Source organism: Myxine glutinosa, chromosome 12, assembly GCF_964187855.1.
Source record: "Myxine glutinosa chromosome 12, kmMyxGlut1.1, whole genome shotgun sequence".
NCBI lineage: Eukaryota > Metazoa > Chordata > Myxini > Myxiniformes > Myxinidae > Myxine > Myxine glutinosa.
Genome location: NC_136272.1, coordinates 13575545 through 13599392, shown reverse-complemented (window position 1 = coordinate 13599392; position 23848 = coordinate 13575545). Strand labels below are relative to the sequence as shown.

Genomic DNA, 23848 nt, shown 5'->3' with positions numbered 1-23848 from the left:
ACTCTGCTCCTACTACCGGCGCTTTGTGGCGAAATTTGCGGAGTTGGCCCGTCCCCTCCACCGGCTTACGGAGAAGGGGACGCGATTTAATTGGACACGGGAGTGCCACGAGGCCTTCCAAAAATTGAAGGGGTGTATAACATCCGCACCCCTTCTAGCTTACCCCACTAGTGACGGGACATTTACCCTGGACACGGATGCGAGCCAGGAAGGATTGGGCGCAGTTTTGTCTCAGACACAGGAGGGCGTGGAGAGGGTGATTGGTTACTATAGTCGGGCCTTAAGTAGGCCCGAGCGAAATTATTGCGTCACTCGCAAAGAGTTATTGGCTATGCTGGCTGCCATGAACCATTTCCACCCGTACCTGTACGGGCAGAAATTTTTGGTTAGAACTGACCATTCCTCCTCGCAATGGCTCCTTCGGTTCAAGGAACCGGAGGGCCAAATTGCAAGGTGGTTGGAAAAGCTGCAGCAGTACGATTTTGATGTGGCCCATAGGGCCGGGAAGGCCCATGGTAATGCGGACGCACTCTCTCGGCGTCCTTGTCTGGGGGAAAACTGTAAATTTTGTGCGAGACACGAGGAGAGGGAGCAATTGGGCGATTCTGCCCCGATTCTCGTCGTCCGGGCAACCCGGGTGAGAGGGCCAATTTTGCCACTAACCGCGGACGAGGAATTTGGAGATTTGGCATGGAGCACGGCCCAGCAGGAGGATCCTGTCCTGGGGCCAGTGTTCAATTGGGTCAAATTGGGGCAAAGACCAAAGGGGGAAGAGGTCACCCCCCTCGGGGCGCAAACAAAGGCGTATTGGGCTCAGTGGCAGACCCTGGAATTGAAAGGCAACATCTTGTATCGCAAGTGGGTGGAGGTTCCCTCTGATAGAACTTCCTGGCTGGTGATAGTCCCCGACAAATTCAAGAACGTCATATTGCAACAGGTGCATGGTACCCGCTCCGGCGGCCATTTGGGCAGGACAAAGACAATATCTCGGGTCCGCCGGAGGTTCTATTGGGTAAATATGGGGCGCGACATACAGGACTGGTGTCGGAGATGCGACGCCTGTTCTGCCAAAAAGGGACCAGCGCGGAGGATGAGGGCCCCCCTTCAATTACATCAGGTGGGGGCCCCCCTTGAGCGGGTGGCTATGGATATTCTAGGACCGCTGCCCCGCACCCGCCAAGGTAATAAGTATATCCTCGTTGTAATGGACTATTTCACCAAGTGGCCGGAGGCCTATGCCCTCCCCAACCAAGAAGCAGGGGTGGTAGCACAGGCCTTCGTAGAAGGATTTGTATGTCGGCACGGGATTCCACAGGAGCTGCACACCGATCAGGGTCGAAATTTTGAAAGTCAATTGCTAAAAGATGTGTGCAGACTCCTGTCAATTCGGAAAACCAGGACCACGCCCTTGCGGCCACAATCTGACGGGATGGTGGAAAGGTTCAATCGAACATTGATCCAACAACTGGCATTGTTCACCACCACCCGTCAGGATGACTGGGACGAACATCTCCCGTACCTGTTGATGGCCTACCGAACTAGCCAGCACGGGGCCACCGCATGCAGTCCAGCGTTGCTTATGTATGGGCGGGAGTTACGGGCTCCCGCCGACTTTCTATGCGGTCCCGTGCCAGACACCACGGACACACCGCCGAGGGAGGGTTACGCACGTCACCTGGAGGAAGGCATGGAGCGGGTCCATGCCTTCGCCCGCCGCCAGCTCCATCTGGCGGGGGCCAAGATGAAGCGCAGGTACGACGACCGGAGCCAGGGGAGTCAATACGCTCCGGGGATGAAGATTTGGTTCTTTAATCCCCGGAGGCGGAAGGGAAGGTGCCCAAAACTCACCTCCCCCTGGCAAGGCCCAGGAGTCGTCCTGTCGCAAATCTGTGACGTGGTCATTAAGATCAAAATGGGGCCACGGACCCCCCCCTCGGATCGTCCATGCCGACCGGGTAAGACCTTATGCCGGCGAGCAGGCGCCCTCATGGATTGCCTCAGCTCTAGATGCCGAGGCAGGACCCAGTACCTCTTGCGACGGGGGCTCGTAGCGTCAGAGGACTGGGGGGATGGTAGTGAGAGATGCCCCGCTGTGGTGGGATGGCAACGCTGTCATCCCTCACAAAAGTGGGGCAAATGCGAAATAGTTTATGGGGTGTATGGCAGTGAAAACTAGCCCGGGTGGGTTAGGATATATCGTGTGTAGGGATCTAGCGAAGATGACATTAGGTAACGTTAAGGTTTAGATAGTGACTGATACCTGTAGTGGGGACGCAGGTAGATTAGAGTGGATGATAATGACGTGGGAGCGCAATAGTTTAAAGGGGCGACTGGGAAGCGCAAGTTTCAGAGGGGAGTAGTTAGCTGAGATGATGCCGTGTGTTTGAGAATTGAACAGGTGTGATTGCACAGGTGTGCAACTAAACAGGGGAATGGAGCAGTGTATGAGGGAGTAGTGGTGATTGCGTGTTGTGTTGACCAAATGGTCCAGGAAGAGGAGGAGGGTGCAGGTGGCACCAGGTGTGAGTGCACAGGTGTGCACCAACAGGTGAATGGAATAAATGGTTGTGTGGAAGACATGGAGTGTGGAATAAGTGGAGTATTGGAATGGATGGTCGTGGAGTGAGTATGGTGGAAACGATGGAGTGGAGTGGGTGGTGCGAAGGTGTGAATGGGGGAAGAGTGGACCCCCATCACGGATACCCGGGGCGGGTAGTGTAAGTGTTAGGTAGAGGGTACAGGTAAATTGTGGTTGGATATTGGCATCTGTGGTGCGGGTGAAAGAATGGTCTTTGGATGGGTGCATTAGTGTTGTGGAAATGGCTGGGTGTGTAGCCTGTTAGTGTGTGTAGTTGGTTTGGGCACTCCACCACTGTGAGGATGTCGGCCAGGTGAGGCCGCAGGTGGGCTCTGGGAGCCGGTAGTTGTGGATGGGGCCCGAGGATCTGGAGGACGGACCCGGGTAGCCCAGTGCCAGAGGGCACCAAGGGGTGACAGAGCCAGGAGAGGGCCTTCCCCAGTTAGTTAGGTTAGGGTGAGGAGCTAGGTAAGCTCGGGTGGCAACTGCAGTGGTGGAGGTGTGCAGGTGGGTAGACCTGCTGGGAGAGCTACACGTCGCAGCCCAGAAATTGTGCGAGGGCACCGGGAGATGAATCGGGGGAGTGAGACCCCAAATTGAGAAGCACCACAGTTTGGGCAATGGGAATTGGTTTTTAGAACCCATAGTGTAAGTGGCCAATGGATTGGCAGGGAAAGACCCCGGGTAGTGTAAAGTGTGTTAATGTCATTTAGAAAGTAGTTAGGATGAAGTCTCCTCGCACCATCTGCATCCACTCACCTGAGGTGACAGGAACTCCACACCATGCCATGTTTAATTATTTTTACTGTGCAAATATTTGGATTGTGAGACGCATCATGACGTGGGTGTGACATTGTGCTTTGATGTTCCATCTCTGCCTCCTTATGAGGATTGATGATGAATTTGGTGATGGCAAATTTTGAAGTAGAGGGATTGTGGAGACGAATTTGGTATAGGGGAAATATGGGGAAAACGTGACAGTAGTGACGAATTTGTAAATGTGTAGATTTTTGTACATATGGGGTAAGGGCAAGGGTAGGGTAGGTGACAGGGGGGTGACGTACGGTAGGGACGAGCTTTCTCACTTCGCCCTCCGTACGCATTTCGCCCTGCATTGCCTTATTGATGTGTACCCTTGTGACCTTACCCCTCGCTCAATTGTCTTTCCCCTTTTGTCTCCCACATGACCTGTGCGCCATTGGGTGCCGAGGGGAGCGTGCGTGGGTCGGCCATTGTGCGCCCGAAATTCCCAGAACCAGCTGTCTGCATCGATGCACCACATTATGGACCACATGCCTGCGGCCGAGCACCACTTATGGACCCCATGGGTTGGGGCATGGCCCCTCTGCTGGAACCGGCCATGAGGGCCCGAAATCTTGCTGGCGGACCTTGGCCACAGGGCACCGATGCCCCACAGGTGAACCACACTAGTCGGCCCTGTGGGCCATAAATAAAATAAATAAAAAGGACACATTGGGTGCAAGTTTAATACAAATAGGCCGCCAGTAAGCAAAACAAAGGAATGACAACATCTGGAAGACCAAATAATAATAACCAGCAGAGGGAGCCGAAGAGCAAGAGATCACCTGCAGGGTTAGGGGTTGTTTGGTTATTTTTATTCATGAACAGTGATGACTGTGCACCGATTGGTGCTTGAGGGTGCTTTGGTGCGTTTTTGGGTGCTTTAATGGTGCATTGATGCAGAGCAGACTGTCTCCCCCCCCAGAAAGAACAATCACAGGTCCTGGGTTAGTTTTGTAAATAAAAATAGCGTCATTGTAAATAATGCTTCCCACCGTCAATGTATAGTTTGAAGACCATTCCGCAATTCGGTTAACTGTGGGCGTAAGTCTGTTAGGCAGGGTGCAATGGAGCAGCGGGACACATTTATTTATGTTTTAAAACTGTCGCACTCAGGGTCAGGTTAAAAGTAGAGGGAACTACACCTACGTGTCACACTAAAAATAAAAGTTGTAGGCCCGGGACGTGCCTAAGAGGAGGAGGGTGCAGTGTTGCGGAGATGAGGACTGTATTTTTTTTGATTGTGTGCTGTATTATTATTATTATTGTTTATTCTGCGCCCCCCTACCTCCGGAGCTGTGTAAAGGTGAAAGGGCATCCCATAATTAGTCCACAAGCATACACGTCAGCCAAGTAATAGAATACCCCTGTTGATAGTTATCTCTTATTCTGTGTTCTAGGGTAAGGCTGTGTCTCCCATTAATTGAAGTACTCCATTGCACCAGTGAAAGAGAATAGATCCCCTTTCATTCCCATCCCCAAAATCTCCATTCCCTTTTACATCCCCTCTCGTGATTGCCAACCCTCGATTCCCAATTACCTCCCCTCCAATAACCGCCATTGACCACGAGGCAGGGTCGGAGAAGAAAGGCGTGTCTCCACCTCGTCATAGAGGGGAAGAGGGGCGTGCCCGTCCGTCGTCATCAAGGGCGGAGCGAGAGGGTCGCGTGACCAACCAGGGCCGAGGTGAGCACACCGATGGGCGTGTCCTGAAGGCCGGCGGCTTAATCGCCGGAGGCGTTATAAAAGGCGCGCACGCAGGAAGCAAGTGAGTTGGTCGTCAAGAAAGAGAGTCGTGAAGAGTCAGTCAGTGGAGTCAGTGGAGTCGGTGGTCAGTTGGTTGCGTTGGTTGCGGTGAGGAGTCGGTGGTGGTGGTCAGTTGGTTGCGTTGGTTGCGGTGAGGAGTCGGTGGTAAAGAGTGAACGAACGCACAAGAAAGAGTTGAGGGTTTGGACCAGACGCGTCAGACAAGGCCTGGCAAAGCACGCGACGTCCACAGCAGCCACAACAGCAGCGTGGGGCCTGAATGGCGGCTGCTAAACGCGCCGGTTGTGCTGCAGGACCCCCCTTGGACCTTCCTCTCCCTCCAGCCATCCACCTCCTGCCTTTCCACCCTTCTTGTGTACGTGAGTTTGTTTTGTTTGTTCTGTCCCTGGGTTAATTAAGTCTGTAGGTAAGCTAGTATTTGCACTGTGTCACCTGCGTCTTATGTGTTGTAAATAAACTTGATTGCTCCTTTTTGCTTGTGTGTGTACAATAAATCCAATTACTCTTCTGTCCGTCTTCTCGTTTTATTCCTTTTCTTCTTTGCATTCGTCGTTTTAGTCTTTTCCCAGATTGGGCAGCTGCGGTGCGATACGGCCAAAGTTCTGGGTGAATCGGGTTCTAATTGGGGAGTAACTGTTCGGACGCGGTAATACCAACCGCTCGGTAAAATAACATCTAAAAACCGCGTCTGTAACAATATATATATATATATATATATATATTGTTGCGGATATGGGACTTGGCCTCAATATCCGCTTGTAAATACTCCCCTATTTCCCCAATACTCCCCAACTATCCCCAATCCCCCATTCCCTAGTCCCATTGCCTGTAAATAACACTCTGTAGAACCGACCTTCCCCTTTTTCCCCCATTAAATGTCGTGCCCAGGTCCACCGCATCTCACGTAGACAACTTTCGGACATCTTGCTAGTTATTCTTAGTCTATGTCAGTTAAGGACTCGTTTCCATTAATTCTGACTCTTCGTTGCACCAGAATGTGATTATATGGCACCAGTAGTGAGTTTAGGACCTCCCCTTACCTCCTCCCATCTTCCCCATGAAACAACAACTACAACTACAACTACAACAACAACTACAACAACAGAGGGGCGTGGCGCGGCGTGTGCGTCCTCACTCCGGCTCGGTTAGCCGCCATTACCCATGTGCGCCGACGGGGTTACCAAGAAGGGGCTGCCTGTCGGCCCCTCGTCAAGGGCGGAGCCGGTAACCCCCCCCGCACGCACCCAATGAGAAGCAACGGGCCGATTCCATCTGGGGCGGAGCTAACGAGCCGAGGGCGTGTCACTCCCCGCCGGATATACGCAGCGACTTACCGGACGTGACGTCAGATGCGCCCCCAGCTTGAGAAGACAATCACCACATCCGAGCGCTGTGACCTCCCCGCATCTCTAGACCAGACCGGGTCGATCCTGCCCTGAGCCCAGGTGCACCTGGAGCCATCGATTCTGCCTTTCCTTGCCATCAATCCCCGTGTGAGTCAGTTTTGTCCTGTTTATCTGTCGTCTGTCAGGGAATAAGATAAGTGTGTCTAAGTGCCTGTCTTTCTATGCTGTCCCTCTCATTCCTGTAATCTAACCTTCCGCCCTAATATAACCTCCTCCGGAGGTCTTGAGAACTGAACCCTTGGTGTCGTGTCATTTTAACCCAGCCGTTGTGTCTTTTTCCTCAATTGATTTAGCATAGCGCGATTAGTCAACGTTCGAGTGGAATCGGGTAAACTGTGCAGACGTGGTCATACCAAACCGCTCGGTAAACCAACATCCACAACCGCGTCTGTAACAATTGGTGTCGAGGAGTGGAATTCGGACCCGGGACTAAATTTATTAGGCCCAAATTTTGGAACACCAATTGTACCACTAGGGTAACAATTGGTGTTGGGGAGGTAGAATTCGACCCGGAGCGCGTTTCCCGCTCGAAATTATAACGGCGAAATTTGAATTTGTTTTACGAAAATAAAAACCCGAATTTTGAAGGTCGCGCTATGGCGGATCAAGACAGCTGGGGTCCGGTAGAGGAGAGTGAGGCAGGGTCGGTCCAGGACCAAATTGAGGGACATGAGGGACAGGAGGAGAGCGAAGCAGCGAGGGTAGCAGACGCACAAAATAGCGTCGTTGTGCCCGACATTGCGGGAGCGCAAAATGGCGCCTCGCTGGTCACCGCGCCCGCGACCGTGGCAGCGCCCCCGGTGGATTTGAACTTGTTTTTAATACAAATGAAGGCCCTTATGGCCCAGAATAGTGAGCAAATGAGGGCTGATAGTAAGCGATTGGAGGGCCAAATAGGGGTAATAAGGGACGAAGCGAGGGCTCAGAGTGAGCAAATGGGGGTAATGAGGGACGAAGCGAGGGGTACCGGTGAGGGGTTAGACAATAATTTTAAGGGATTAGACGAGAAATTTGGGAAATTAGACAATAGATTAGGGGAAATACAGGAGGGGTTAATGGGGGTAGAAAACAGAATGGCCGTTCAGGAGAATCAAATGGAAGGGATGAAAAAGGGGTTAGAGGGGTTAGAAAACAGTATGGAAGGCAAATTGAGGGACATGAGGGACCAAGCGGAAAGGGAAGTTAACCAAATGGGGCAGCAGATAGAGGGGGTCAGAATGGGGGTAGAAACCAAACTGGATGCTCACAGGGAGGAAATGGAGCAGATTAGGGTGGCATCTGGGCAGGAGATGCAAGTGATGGGAGAGGAGATCAGAAGAGGAGTGAGTGAGGAGGTCGGAGGAGTGCGCGAGGAGGTGAGGCACTGTAAGGAGCACATGGAGAAGGAGGTGAGAAAGGGGACTGTAAAGTTACAAGGGGGCATAGAGGACCTGACGCAGGAGGTGGAGCAGCTGACGGTGGGACAGACGGAGTTAGTGGAGCAGGTTCAAAGGAACACTGCGGTATTAGGAGGGTTAAAGGCGACGCAGAAAGAACTAAAAGATGACTTGATAGCGACGAAGAGGGAATGTCAGATGGTACGTGAGGGACTGACAACGAGGTTGGACGAGGTGATAGAGGTAATGGAGACGAAGGACCGGCAGGTGAGGACGCACATGGAAACGGTCAAGGTAGCCTTGGAGGACGAGCTGGAGGAGACGTACCGGGGAATAAAAGAGGTGAAGCAGAAATTAGAAGAAGTGGAAGAAGGGGTGAGTGAAATTAAGAAGCGACGGAGAGGGGATAAGAAAGAGATAAAAGAGGAGATAAAAGAATTGGTCCAAAGTCTGTGTTTGGATCGTGATGATGTGCTCATTAACCGGATGAGGGATTTGCAGGTGATGGAGGAGAAGCGAAGAGGAAGAGGACCCGGTGTAAGTGGTGACCAATATGGTCGTGCGTATGATGCGCCAGGTGATTTAAGAAGCTTGGGGGTCGAGATGGACCCGGGTGTTCGTGAGAGGCCATTGGTGAAGTGTGCGACAGGTCTGGTGTGCGAAAGAGGAGGTGTGCGAGAAAGTCCGACTCTGGGGTGTGTGAGGAAAAAGTGCGTGCCAAGGAGTGAGGGTGCTGGCGAGAGTGAGTCGGTCGTAGCGCATGTGCGAGGGAGCACATGGGAGCGAGTAGTGAGGAGTGTTACGGAGGGTGTAAAGGGAGAATGCACGCCTGTGGTGAGTGTTACAGAGGATGTAACGGGAGAGGGTGTGCGAGAAAGGTGTGTGACGGACAGGTGCATGGGGAAAGAGTGCGCTGTCGAGAGTAAGGGTGAGTGCGTTGTCAAGAGTGGAGGTGAGAGTAGTGAGAGTGACAAGGAGAGTGAGTTGGTTGTGACAGGTGAGCGAGGATGTACACCTGGGATGGAAGGATGCACACCTGGAATGGTAGAGCGTGAGTGGGAATGCACGCTGGAGTTGGTGGTGAGGCACGTGGTTGGGTGTGCGAATGAGAGCACACCTGTGATTGTCACAGAGGAGGTGACCGAGGAAGGGGCGCGAAGAGGTGTGTTGGTGAGGTGTGCGACCAACGAATGTGTGCCAAAGTGTTCGGTGGTCAGGTGTGTGACCAAGGCTGTGAGTGGAATGAGAGTACCTGGGTGTGTAAGGAAAGGTACGAGGAGCATGGAGACGGCTGGATGTAGGAGCACGAAAGGGGTAGCGTATGCGTGTAAGAACCCAGGTGAAGCATCGACGGTAACCAGGTTAGAGGTTAGGTCGACTTTTAGCCGAAGCGGGCCCTCGGTGCGTGCTGGGCCTCGCTTTGAACGGCCGCGTCCGTGCTCCACTAGGCGGAGCGGGCGGCTGGATAAGAAGGGTCGTCATGGCGACCACTTTTTGTTGAGGCAGTCCGGCAGGTCGAGATCGGGACATTGGATGGCTCCACGCCGAGATGGTGCGTGGGATCTCGGCCCGGGTAAGCCCCCGTCCCTGCACCGAGCGCATCCAGCCGCTGGAACAGAACAACCCGCATTCATGGCTTGGCTTTACGAAGCCGGGCTTTGGACAGGAATTGGCGCACCGAGAGGCATTAGTGAGTAGACTGGGTGATGAGGTTAGTGTTTTGGCCCCAAAATTAGAGAAAAACAAAATTTGATGATTGGCAAAGGATTGGCAGAGTGATGATTGGTAATGGTACAGTGATTGGCAGATGATTGGCAAATTTTTAATTTGTTGAAATTTGATGTGCAAAATTGGTAGTGTGCGATGGGCCCGGTGGGTAAGGGTGGCATCCCTGCCACCCTTCCCATAGTGGGGCAAATGCGCAATAGCTTATGGGGTGTATGGCAGTGAAAACTAGCCCGGGTGGGTTAGGTTATATTGTGTGTAGGGATCTAGCGAAGATGACATTAGGTGACGATAAGTTTAGTTAGTGACTGATACCTGTAGTGGGGACGCAGGTAGATTAGTGTGGATGATAATGACGTGGGAGCGCAATAGTTTAAAGGGACGACTGGGAAGCGCAAGTTTCAGAAGGGAGTAGTTAGCTGAGATGATGCCGTGTGTGTGAGGATGGAACAGGTGTGATTGCGCAGGTGTGCAACTGGACGGGTGTGTGGAGCAATGGATGAGTAGTGAGTGTGTGGATCAGCGCGAATGCGCTTGGGGAGAGAAGGGTGCAGGTGGCACCAGGTGTGAGAGCACAGGTGTGTGGAATACATGGAGCAGAGAATGAGTGGTGTGGAGAGAGTTGGAGTAAGTGGTACGGAGTGGTGTGCATGGTGCGAAGGTGTGGATGGGGGAAGAGTGGACCCCTTTCACGAGTACCCGGGGCGGGTAGTGTAAGTGTTAGGTAGAGGGTACAGGTAAATTGTGGTTGGATATTGGCATCTGTGGTGCGGGTGACAGAATGGTATTGCGGATGGGTGCATTAGTGTTGTGGAAATGGCTGGGCGTGTAGCCTGTTAGTGTGTGTAGTTGGTTGGGCACTCCACCACTGTGAGTATGTCGGCCAGGTGAGGCCGCAGGTGGGCTCTGGGAGCCGGTAGTTGTGAGTGGGTGCCTGAGGATCCCGGGTGTGGATCGGGCAGCCCAGTGCCAGAGAGGGCACCGAGTGGGGAGAGCGCCAGAGGGCCTTCCCCAGGTAGTTAGGTTAGGGTAAGGAGCAGGTAAGCTCGGAGGCAACTGCAGTGGTGGAGGTGTGCAGGTGGGTAGACCCGCTGGGAGAGGTACACGTCGCAGCCCAGAAATTGTACGAGGGCACCGGGAGATGAATCGGGGGAGTGAGACCCCAAATTGAAAAGCACTACAGTTTGGCCAATGGGAATTGGTTTTTAGAACCCATAGTGTAAGAGGGCCAATGGTTTGGCCGGAGAAAGACCCCGGGTAGTGTAAAGTTGTTAAAGTCATTTAGGAAATAGTTAGGATTGATGAACCTGTCGCACCATGCGCAGCCACTTACCTGTGGTGATGATGATGACTCCACACCTGTGTTTTCTTTGTTCTGTGTGCAGGAACTGAGAATTGCTGTGTGGATTGGTGAGACGCATCACGACGTGGATGAGACATTGGGGTGATTCCATCTCTCCCTCCTTAGGAGGGACTGATGATGAATTGGTGATGGCAAATTTTGATGTTGAGTTGGAGATGGCAAATTTTGATGAGAGTTGGAAATAGCAAATTTGATTGGTTAGGAGGGAGAGAAGACGAATTTGGTTTATGGGAGGAACGGGGAAGACAGTAGGGACGTTTGTTGATTGGTAAAATAGATGTTTATGGGTAGTGTTGTGTTGTGTGGATACAGTAAGGGGTAAGGGAGGGGCCATGTAGGTTACCTGGTGGGGGGGGGGGGGGCGTACGGTAGGAACGTACCTGTCTCACCTGGTTCCCATGTGCCCCCAGTGTGCATCACCTTGTATTGCGTGCACTTTTGCGCCCTTACCACCTTTCTCACTTGTCTATTTATTTTGTCTCCCACCTCCGAGGATCTGGCTTTGGGGCAGAGAGAGAGAGGAGAGAGAGGTGCTGGCTTCGCAGTTGTGGGCCTGCACTTTCGCTGCTTGCTGCCTGGATCGATACACCATATGGACCGCAATGTTTGTGGCCACCCACCATGGACCGCAGTTCTTATGCGGCCAAGCACCACCCATGGATGGACCTATGGGTCAACGTGGCAACTATGCCATACAAGGTGAACCATTAACAGTTGGCCCCCTGACGGCCACAATAAAGAAATGGACGCGGTTGGCGCCTTTCTTTATTTTTGAAAGCAGTAAGAAGGCCAAGAGCACCACATGAAGGCAAGACCAGCGGCAGAACATCGGCCGGCTGCGACACCACCGGTGATTTATAGACACTTTATTGGTGCACCGGATGGTGCTGACTGTACATGATGGGGTGGTGCTTTTGGTGCTTGGAAGGGGTGCTCTGCACGTTATTAAAGGCCGTAAGGCCACAGAGCACTCGTGGGTTGGTGTATCGATGCTGGCATGCGTGCTCTCTCTATGCATAACATCTGCATGTGTTCCTCCAAAAACAGGTCCTGGATCGTAGTGTAAATATCAGCGTAGTCTTGTGTAAATAATGCTCCCTACCGGCTGTATGTTTAGTTTGAGAATTCTTTCCGGATTCGGTTATCCTGTGGGTGTGTTTCTGTGAGGAGAAGGGTGCAACGTTGCAGGGGGACATATTTACTCATTTGTGAACATCTGTAAAACTGTCGCACTCAGGGTAGAGTTAATAGTAGAGGGAACTACATCTGAGTGCCACACTAAAGTAGGTAAAAATTTATCGGGTCGGGACGCCCCGAGGGTAGAGAAGGGTGCAATGTTGCGGATATGGGACTTGGCCTCAATATCCGCTTGTAAATACTCCCCTATTTCCCCAATACTCCCTAACTATCCCCAATCCCCCATTCCCTAGTCCCATTGCCTGTAAATAACACTCTGTAGAACCGACCTTCCCCTTTTTCCCCCATTAAATGTCGTGCCCAGGTCCACCGCATCTCACGTAGACAACTTTCGGACATCTTGCTAGTTATTCTTAGTCTATGTCAGTTAAGGACTCGTTTCCATTAATTCTGACTCTTCGTTGCACCAGAATGTGATTATATGGCACCAGTAGTGAGTTTAGGACCTCCCCTTACCTCCTCCCATCTTCCCCATGAAACAACAACTACAACAACAACAACAACAGAGGGGCGTGGCGCGGCGTGCGGGGAGTGTGCGTCCTCACTCCGGCTCGGTTAGCCGCCATTACCCATGTGTGCCGACGGGGTTACCAAGAAGGGGCTGCCTGTCGGCCCCTCGTCAAGGGCGGAGCCGGTAACCCCCCCCGCACGCACCCAATGAGAAGCAACGGGCCGATTCCATCTGGGGCGGAGCTAACGAGCCGAGGGCGTGTCACTCCCCGCCGGATATACGCAGCGACTTACCGGACGTGACGTCAGATGCGCCCCCAGCTTGAGAAGACAATCACCACATCCGAGCGCTGCGACCTCCCCGCATCTCTAGACCGGACCGGGTCGATCCTGCCCTGAGCCCAGGTGCACCTGGAGCCATCGATTCTGCCTTTCCTTGCCATCAATCCCCGTGTGAGTCAGTTTTGTCCTGTTTATCTGTCGTCTGTCAGGGAATAAGATAAGTGTGTCTAAGTGCCTGTCTTTCTATGCTGTCCCTCTCATTCCTGTAATCTAACCTTCCGCCCTAATATAACCTCCTCCGGAGGTCTTGAGAACTGAACCCTTGGTGTCGTGTCATTTTAACCCAGCCGTTGTGTCTTTTTCCTCAATTGATTTAGCATAGCGCGATTAGTCAACGTTCGAGTGGAATCGGGTAAACTGTGCAGACGTGGTCATACCAAACAGCTCGGTAAACCAACATCCACAACCGCGTCTGTAACAATATATATATATATATATATATATATATATATATATATATATATATATATATATATATGTGTGTGTGTGTGTGTGTGTGTGTGTGTGTGTGTGTGTGTGTGTGTGTGTGTGTGTGTGTATATATGTGTGTATATGGCATATGTGTGTGCGTGTGTGTGTGTATATGTGTGTGTGTGTGCATATGTGTGTGTGTGTGTGCATATGTGTGTGTGTGTGTGCATATGTGTGTGTGTTTGCACACACACACACGTTGATTTTTATGGGAGAAAAAGCTTTCCCAAATGTTTTATCTGCAACTTGGAATAAACCAATGGCGAAGAGATCACGGCGAGGTCACGTCTTTTCGAAGCTGTTCCATGCGCTCACGCTTTCGAAGCTAAGTGATCCTTCTCAATTGTGTTTTTGTCGAGATTGTATCTATCTTTCGGTGTGTGTACCTATAGCGTATCTTTTGGAAAATTTTCGGTGCTAATTTTTCGTACATGTATACACAATCGTCGGTTAATGCGTATCGAGTATTCTGAGGCCTAGTACTCGTAGGCTTGGCCACCGTACCGTCTCCGACCTTGTGGTTTTGTTTTTCTCTCAGCGATTCGTCGAATGCGCTGCATTTATTTTCGTTCTCTGTTTCGTCCCAGTCGTTCACCCCATACCTCCTTGTTTAATATCTCTACTCAAAAAAAAAAAAAACCCCAAAAAAATATTTCCTTCCCAGGTCTTATTCGTTTATTTGTTGTTCTTTTTTGTTCGTTCGTTCTTTGTTCGCGATCACGTGGTTAGAAATGTATAATCTCTCCCCTGAACAACTATTTTCTCCCATATATTATAACACCCTTTTCTTCTTTTCCTACAAAAGGATGCTTTCGTCTTGCTCACCAAATCTATTCATTCCAAAAAATATATATAATACCATCTTTTACAGTTCCTCCTTTCTACATTCCCTAAACTTTCCAGAATTCCACCCCTCCTTCAGTGTCCTCAAACGTATTTTTGACTCGAAGGCCTCAAACTCATTTTGCAAAAAATGTTCGTTTCCCATGAATCGTACACTTTTCAAAATCCAATCTCACCCCTCCCCTCCAAATCCTCCCCATCACCCATCCCTTTCAAATCTCCCCCCTTGCCCCTTCCCTCTCCTCCCTCCTAAACTTCCCCCACACCCCTCCCCTCCGAGACTCTCCCTCGCTCCTCCCCTCCTAGACTACCCTCTCACCCCTCCTCCTCAAAGCATCCTCCCTGCTTCTTCCCCCTTCCAACTTTCACCTTCATCTCCCCCAACCTTCTGCCTCGCTCTTCCCCCTCCTCAAATAACACCTCACTGTGCCTCACCCAATCTCCATCAAACCTTTTGTCCACCCCATTCTTCCCTTTCTCCAAGCTATTCTGAAATCTCTGACACACCTTCAACAGCTCTCCCTTCCTCTTCCTCCTCTTCCACATCTTACCCTACCCCTCCCCCCCCCCCCCCCCGTTCTGGACCCGATGCTCCCCCTTCCTCTTCATTAACGGTATGGACCTCAAACATCCGGGGCCTTCGCTCAAACTTGACTGATCTCTCCATACAGGTTGCTTCTGACAAACCAGATGTGATCTGCTTAACAGAAACTTTCCTCCTTCATGATGTCTCTGATGCCTTGGTATCTCTCCCAGGTTACTCCCTCCTCCGGTATGATAGACCTGAGCCTCGTCCTGGAGGTGGGGTTGCTATCTTTATAAAAAACTCTCTTCCTCACTCGCCCTCCACTGCCCTCTCTCCACCTCACCCCCAGGAATACCTTTGGCTACGGCTTCCCCTTCGCTCCCACCTTTTGTTCATATGTGTGTTGTACCGTCCACCAAACAGCGATGACTCCATCTACATCTCGCTGTCTGATAATTATGGACCAACTTCTATCTACCCATCCCAACTCTCTCTTCCTCATATGTGGTGATTTCAATTGTCACCATGCCAGTTGGCTGGGTGTGGGTACCTCTCTCACCAGCCATGGCTCTTCAGCAAAGGACTTCTGCGACTCACTGGGACTGACACAATCTGTCAATTTCCCGACCCGGATCTCAGTCAACGGAGCATCTTCTCTTCTGGATTTGGTTATGACAAACTTCCCTGAAAATGTCTGCTGCTCTTCTTCTGCTCCAATCGGCTCATCTGATCATGTGCTTGTCAAAGTGGACATCTCTCTGACCATTCTCAGAGAGCCTCCTCAGCGTCGACGAGTCTGGCATTTCACTCAGGCCAACTGGCACGGTCTTCAAGCAGCCATCAATCATCTGGACTGGTCTCCCATCTCTACCGCCTCTGACATCAACTCATCCTGGCAATTCTTTCAAAGTAAATTGCTCTCTCATGCACAGATTTATCCCATCTCGTCTTCAGTTGTCATACCCTTCCTCCCGTCCATGGTACACGGAATCTTGTGGTGAGGCTGTTGCCCTGAAACAACTTGCTTTCGTCTCCTGGAAAGCAAATCCAACGGAAGGAAATCTCATTTCCTTTCACAAAGCCCGAAACAAGTGTGTGTACACCCTCAGGAGAGCCAGGAAACAATATCTCACCGTTCTCAAGACCGAACTCTCTTATCTGTCTCCCTCTTCCAAATCCTGGTGGCGTCTGGTCAAATCTGTTTCTGGTGTTTGTTCCCCATCCATCCCCTCCCTCACCTCAAACGGTTTAACGGCTGACTCCGCACGTGAAAAAGCTGAATGCCTCAACTCTGTGTTTGCCTAGAAATCTTGTGTCCGAAACCCATCCCTCTCTGTACCCACCGTACCCAGTCGTACCCAGCTGCTCCTGGACTCTGTGTCCTTTCCTCCTGACAAGGTGGAAAAGTTTCTGTCAACCCTCGACTCTGATTCTGAAACTGGTCCTGACGGCATCAGCCCACGGGTCCTAAAATCATGTGCGTCCGCTCTTTCACTCCCTCTTTCTGTTCTCTTCACCCTCTCTTTTGCTCAAGGTCATCTGCCATCTGCTTGGAAATCAGCCAACATCACCGCTTTGCACAAAAAAGGTGCAAAAACATATCCCAGCAACTACAGACCAATCAGCCTTCTCCCAATTATCAGCAAAGTCATGGAATCCATCATTGCTTCAGATATGAAATCTTTCCTCTTCTCCAATGGCTTGATCTCTGATCAATTTGGTTTCAGACCTGGTCACTCTACTCTGGACATGCTGCTTCTGCTTTCTCAACAATGGATGGAGGTCCTCAACGCCAAACAGGAAATTAGAGTCGTCTCCCTTGACATTTCACGTGCCTTCGATACGGTCTGGCACCCTGCTCTGCTCACCAAACTCTCCTCCTTTGGTATCCATGGAAATCTCCACGCATGGCTGGCGGACTTCCTCTCTGGTCGTAGTCAACGTGTGGCCCTGAATGGGTTTCTCTCATCTCCTCTACCTGTTCAGGCTGGAGTTCCCCAAGGTAGTGTTCTGGGCCCTGTGCTTTTTCTGGTCTTCATCAATGATCTCTCTGACTCTCTTGAAAATCCTCTCTATCTCTTTGCTGACGACTCTACTCTCTGTCGCTCCATTCCTCATCCCTCAGATCGGCAGTCTGCAGCCTCCTCACTCTCTGCAGACCTGGACAAAATCACAGACTGGGCAAACAAATGGAACATGTCTTTCAATCCTGATAAATCTCACACTCTTACGATGTCTCTCCGAAAAGACCGACTGGAAAACCCTCCCATCCACTTTCTGAATAATCCTCTCCAAGACGTTCTGTCACTCAAGCTTTTCGGTCTCACTATTTGCCATGATCTTTCCTGGGAAAACCACATTTCAAATCTGGCCTCCAAAGCCAGTCGCCGACTGGGCATCCTCCGTCGTGCGAAGTCCTTCCTTGGCACACCTGAGCTCCTCACCACATACAAGGCTTTCATCCGCAGCTCTATGGAATACTGCTCTCCCCTCTGGTCTGGTGCTCCTGCCTCACACCTAGCCCGTCTTCACGCTGTTGAAACCAAAGCGTTCAGAATCATTGGAATCTCCCGCGATGAAGCTAACTCCAAGGGCCTTTCACTCACTCACCGCAGGCAGGTTTGGTGGTCTTTCCGTCTTCTACCGACTCCTCTCTGGCCTTGCCCCCCCAGCCCTCTCTGGGCTCTGTCCCACAAATATTCCTACAGGTCGCACAAGATCTGCCTGCAACCCTCTTATGGTTAAACTGCCAAAATCAAGACTTTCTGCTCACCTTCACTCCTTCATTCCTCTTTTCTCCCGCCTCTGGAACAAACTCCCTCACTCTCTTCAATCCCACTCCACCCTCCAGGTCTTTAAAACAGCTGTTCACCACCATCTCTTATCCTCCCCCATCCAAAACCTTGATCTTTTCTACCCCTGCTAATTTCGGTCCCCTTGTGTTTTATACTTCTCCCACCCCCCCCCCCCCTTCCCACGCCTCCTGCCCCCAAGCCCTCTCCCTCCCGCACTTCTCCCTGCTCTCAAATGTTGTGGTTGTGTGCTTCCCCTTCTCTCCCCATCTTGTCTTCCGCTCCCTCTTTTTGTATATTTTGTTTGTCTGGTTGATTTGTTTGTGAAATAAATGTTAGCTCTTTCACGAGCCTCAATTCAGCATACAAAACAAAACAAAACAAAACAAACAAAAAAAAAACACTTTGAAGGTAGCCAATCCAATGTGCCTTTGTACATCTCAAACACAGAAGCTTGCAGAATTTTAAAATTGATCACAAGGTGTACATTCTTTAAAGAACACACGGGGGGGGGGGGGGGGGGAGGGGCAACATTTAAATGTCTGGATCAAGACGTTCCAAGAACAGATTATTCCCTACAATGAAGTTTTGGTAAACTTCAGCAGGTTTCCACCATGAGCACAAGGTGATGAACTCGCTGACGTGTGTAGTGAGATCATCGTTACATGCGGATTCTCGTGATTACAAACGAGACCACCGGCACAATTCTGCAAGAATGGTGAATAAAGCAGAGAAAAAATTCCAGGTTCAGAGTATGCCATGGATGGGACATGCCAAACGACCTCCGTCCTCCATTCCGTCCTTCTTCATCCTGTCCATATCCTCATCGCCTGCTCTGTGCCCATCCTCCCCTCCCCGGCTGACACCAGAGCTAAGTTAACCGGTCTTTTCCCTCACCCCGCCCCCCACCTTTTGCCGGCCCCACTCCACCTTTTGCCGTCCCCACTCCACCTTTTGCCGTCCCCACTCCACCTTTTGCCGTCCCCACTCCACCTTTTGCCGTCCCCACTCCACCTTTTGCCGTCCCCACTCCACCTTTTGCCGTCCCCACTCCACCTTTTGCCGTCCCCACTCCACCTTTTGCCGTCCCCACTCCACCTTTTGCCGTCCCCACTCCACCTTTTGCCGTCCCCACTCCACCTTTTGCCGTCCCCACTCCACCTTTTGCCGTCCCCACTCCACCTTTTGCCGTCCCCACTCCACCTTTTGCCGTCCCCACTCCACCTTTTGCCGTCCCCACTCCACCTTTTGCCGTCCCCACTCCACCTTTTGCCGTCCCCACTCCACCTTTTGCCGTCCCCACTCCACCTTTTGCCGTCCCCACTCCACCTTTTGCCGTCCCCACTCCACCTTTTGCCGTCCCCACTCCACCTTTTGCCGTCCCCACTCCACCTTTTGCCGTCCCCACTCCACCTTTTGCCGTCCCCACTCCACCTTTTGCCGTCCCCACTCCACCTTTTGCCGTCCACACTCCACCTTTTGCCGTCCACACTCCACCTTTTGCCGTCCACACTCCACCTTTTGCCGTCCCCACTCCACCTTTTGCCGTCCCCACTCCACCTTTTGCCGTCCCCACTCCACCTTTTGCCGTCCCCACTCCACCTTTTGCCGTCCCCACTCCACCTTTTGCCGTCCCCACTCCACCTTTTGCCGTCCCCACTCCACCTTTTGCCGTCCCCACTCCACCTTTTGCCGTCCCCACTCCACCTTTTGCCGTCCCCACTCCACCTTTTGCCGTCCCCACTCCACCTTTTGCCGTCCCCACTCCACCTTTTGCCGTCCCCACTCCACCTTTTGCCGTCCCCACTCCACCTTTTGCCGTCCCCACTCCACCTTTTGCCGTCCCCACTCCACCTTTTGCCGTCCCCACTCCACCTTTTGCCGTCCCCACTCCACCTTTTGCCGTCCCCACTCCAACTTTTGCCGTCCCCACTCCACCTTTTGCCGTCCCCACTCCACCTTTTGCCGTCCCCACTCCACCTTTTGCCGTCCCCACTCCACCTTTTGCCGTCCCCACTCCACCTTTTGCCGTCCCCACTCCACCTTTTGCCGTCCCCACTCCACCTTTTGCCGTCCCCACTCCACCTTTTGCCGTCCCCACTCCACCTTTTGCCGTCCCCACTCCACCTTTTGCCGTCCCCACTCCACCTTTTGCCGTCCCCACTCCACCTTTTGCCGTCCCCACTCCACCTTTTGCCGTCCCCACTCCACCTTTTGCCGTCCCCACTCCACCTTTTGCCGTCCCCACTCCACCTTTTGCCGTCCCCACTCCACCTTTTGCCGTCCCCACTCCACCTTTTGCCGTCCCCACTCCACCTTTTGCCGTCCCCACTCCACCTTTTGCCGTCCCCACTCCACCTTTTGCCGTCCCCACTCCACCTTTTGCCGTCCCCACTCCACCTTTGGCCGTCCCCACTCCACCTTTCGCCGTCCCCACTCCACCTTTCGCCGTCCCCACTCCACCTTTCGCCGTCCCCACTCCACCTTTCGCCGTCCCCACTCCACCTTTCGCCGTCCCCACTCCACCTTTCGCCGTCCCCACTCCACCTTTCGCCGTCCCCACTCCACCTTTCGCCGTCCCCACTCCACCTTTCGCCGTCCCCACTCCACCTTTCGCCGTCCCCACTCCACCTTTCGCCGTCCCCACTCCACCTTTCGCCGTCCCCACTCCACCTTTCGCCGTCCCCACTCCACCTTTCGCCGTCCCCACTCCACCTTTCGCCGTCCCCACTCCACCTTTCGCCGTCCCCACTCCACCTTTCGCCGTCCCCACTCCACCTTTCGCCGTCCCCACTCCACCTTTCGCCGTCCCCACTCCACCTTTCGCCGTCCCCACTCCACCTTTCGCCGTCCCCACTCCACCTTTCGCCGTCCCCACTCCACCTTTCGCCGTCCCCACTCCACCTTTCGCCGTCCCCACTCCACCTTTCGCCGTCCCCACTCCACCTTTCGCCGTCCCCACTCCACCTTTCGCCGTCCCCACTCCACCTTTCGCCGTCCCCACTCCACCTTTCGCCGTCCCCACTCCACCTTTCGCCGTCCCCACTCCACCTTTCGCCGTCCCCACTCCACCTTTCGCCGTCCCCACTCCACCTTTCGCCGTCCCCACTCCACCTTTCGCCGTCCCCACTCCACCTTTCGCCGTCCCCACTCCACCTTTCGCCGTCCCCACTCCACCTTTCGCCGTCCCCACTCCACCTTTCGCCGTCCCCACTCCACCTTTCGCCGTCCCCACTCCACCTTTCGCCGTCCCCACTCCACCTTTCGCCGTCCCCACTCCACCTTTCGCCGTCCCCACTCCACCTTTCGCCGTCCCCACTCCACCTTTCGCCGTCCCCACTCCACCTTTCGCCGTCCCCACTCCACCTTTCGCCGTCCCCACTCCACCTTTCGCCGTCCCCACTCCACCTTTCGCCGTCCCCACTCCACCTTTCGCCGTCCCCACTCCACCTTTCGCCGTCCCCACTCCACCTTTTGCCGTCCCCACTCCACCTTTTGCCGTCCCCACTCCACCTTTTGCCGTCCCCACTCCACCTTTTGCCGTCCCCACTCCACCTTTTGCCGTCCCCACTCCACCTTTTGCCGTCCCCACTCCACCTTTTGCCGTCCCCACTCCACCTTTTGCCGTCCCCACTCCACCTTTTGCCGTCCCCACTCCACCTTTTGCCGTCCCCACTCCACCTTTTGCCGTCCCCACTCCACCTTTTACCGTCCCCACTCCACCTTTTACCGTCCCCACTCCACCTTTTACCGTCCCCACTCCACCTTTTACCGTCCCCACTCCACCTTTTACCGTCCCCACTCCACCTTTTACCGTCCCCACTCCACCTTTTACCACCGTCGCGCTCACAGACACAACCTACTTCTTCATCCCCACAATGCACAAAGCACTCCCTGCACCAGCAGCACTCTGAACATCGACCGCGACGCCTTCATCCCCGGATATAAACCGCAGTACGGCTTCCTCAGCGTCCCCACAAAATTCCTCAAACGAGCCGCCGCTCGGGATAGATTTTGCCAATTTGATGGAAATTCGTTCAAATCGACGACTTTTATAGCTTAAGCAGAATGAAAATTTCAAAAAACCCAACCTCGTCTCCAGTGAGAATCGGGTCATGTGTGGTGATTGTGAGGCGAAACGGTCAAACCGAACTCACACATTCCGATAGCGCCTCGGTCTCATCCACCGCACGCAGGCCGCGTCCCTTCTCCTTGGTCACAGGTCGCGCACGTACACTCTTTCGGGGATGCTCCTGGGGTACTGGGTGCTCCTGCTGCTGCTCTTGATCCTGCTCCTCTTCATCACTTTCACTGTCCTGGGAAGCGCGCACACGCCGTCTGTCCGCCATCGTAAGAGCACGTGACCAGCGCGCACGCACGAAATTTCCCTTGGCGCGGTGTTACGTCATTTCCGGTCCATATTTTGTTATTATTTCGACGGATGCTGCAGCACAAAGTATTTCATTTTTGAGCGTTCATCCATGGTTAATCAAGGAATAACATTTGTATATTTAATTAATACCATCATCATGTGACGCAGGTACGAATGGTCAAATGGGTTACCTCAGCACGTCTCGAGTTTGTTGTGGATTATTCGCGATCGATTTGTTACATTACCGTTAATTGGAAATTATGGTATAATTTTGCTCCCTCTCCTCTGTCTCTTTTGCAGGAAAACAAGACTTATGCTATGGTTGAGGATGGATGAGAATTAAATGTTCCTGATATGTGACGTCATCAAACCTGAAGCAGGTGGGCAATCTGTCGAACAGGTGACAAGATTTCTAATCTGTAATCTTTAAAATGTATGGAGTAAGTAGTCCGGTTCGTGTCTGAGATGAGAGTTCTCGAGGTTATACAGGTAGAAAACAGGTGAGAGTAACTTGCTACTAAAATTTATGGCTGAGTACAATAAAGGTAATGATCACCTGCAATGTTGGACGTCACGGATATTATGTACCAATATATTGAGCACACAGGGTGAACAAAACCCTTTACAGGTAACATATTAAAGCACAAATAACAAATTAACAAGAAGACGTCATGCGGAGCACGATACCTGCAAATCCGCCTCCCCCCCCCCCCCCCCTCGAAAAAAAATCCATTGATACAGCAAATTGTCCATTTCATCAAGATTAAAATTGACAATCTTGATCAAAGCTTGATCAATAGGCAGAAAATGGACGACTTTTCAGATGAAAATTATGATTTTGGAAGGTTGACCTTGAGTTGACCTTTGACCTTTTGACCTCAAAAATAGTATGCTTCCAAATTTAGTGACTCGATATGCAAATGCTGTTCAATTTTCAAGTCAATCGGTTGAGTGTTGACGGCTTTTTAGATGAAAATTGATGATTTTTAAAATTTGACCTTGGGTTGACCTTTGACCTTTTGACCTCAAAAATAGTATGTTTCCCAATTTAGTGACTCGATATGCAAATGCTGTTCAATTTTCAAGTCAATCGGTTGAGTGTTGATGGCTTTTTAGATGAAAATTGATGATTTTTAAAATTTGACCTTGAGTTGACCTTTGACCTTTTGACCTCAAATAGTATTTCCCAATTTAGAGACTCGATCTGCAAATGCTGTTCAACTTTCATGTCAATCGGTTGATAATTGACGGCTTTTTAGATGAAAATTTATGATTTTAAAATTTGACCTTGAGTTGACCTTTGACCTTTTGACCTCAAAAATAGTATGTTTCCCAATTTAGTGACTCGATATGCAAATGCTGTTCAATTTTCAAGTCAATCGGATTTAAAATGGCGATTTTAGAAATTTGACCTCCAGATGACCTTTGACCTTTGACCTCAAAATCGATAGGCTTCTCAATTTGGATGACCTAGACAACTTGGTGAAGTTTCGTGACGATCGGTTTAGAATTGTGACCTGTAGGCCGGTGACAAACAGATAGACAGAACGACAAACGGAACCGACCAATATACTGTACAGTACTTGAAAAATCTTCGATTTTGCAAGTAATAAGCAAAACATTTAGCAAATTACAATCTCACAAACAGTCAACACTTCAAAGAAATATACCAATTAGTCATGTATATGTAGGTCCATTACAGGGGTAGATTCCCTCCAACCTGAGGGACTATTTTGCCCCATTACAGTACTGAGGCAAGTATTATGACCATCATATGACGATCCTAAGCATCCAAAATATAATCCTTCAAGTAGTTGGGCTGGTATCGTGGACGGCTGG

At 51.7% G+C, this 23848-nt stretch overlaps 1 protein-coding gene across 2 annotated transcripts in view; it reads right to left on the bottom strand.

Moving 5' to 3' along the window:
- The window catches only part of LOC137438210 (protein CASC3), a 78399-nt gene extending 56369 nt beyond the window's left edge, over positions 1 to 22030 (bottom strand). For both annotated transcript variants that reach the window (XR_013621044.1, XM_078766483.1), the window contains exon 1: positions 21795 to 22030. Coding sequence is in view for 1 of the 2 variants with exons in the window: in XM_078766483.1 (XP_078622609.1) it covers positions 21795 to 21986 (192 nt within the window). In the remaining variant the exon portion in view is untranslated. The remainder of the gene's footprint in view (positions 1 to 21794) is intronic.
- Between the last annotated feature and the right edge of the window lie 1818 nt (positions 22031 to 23848).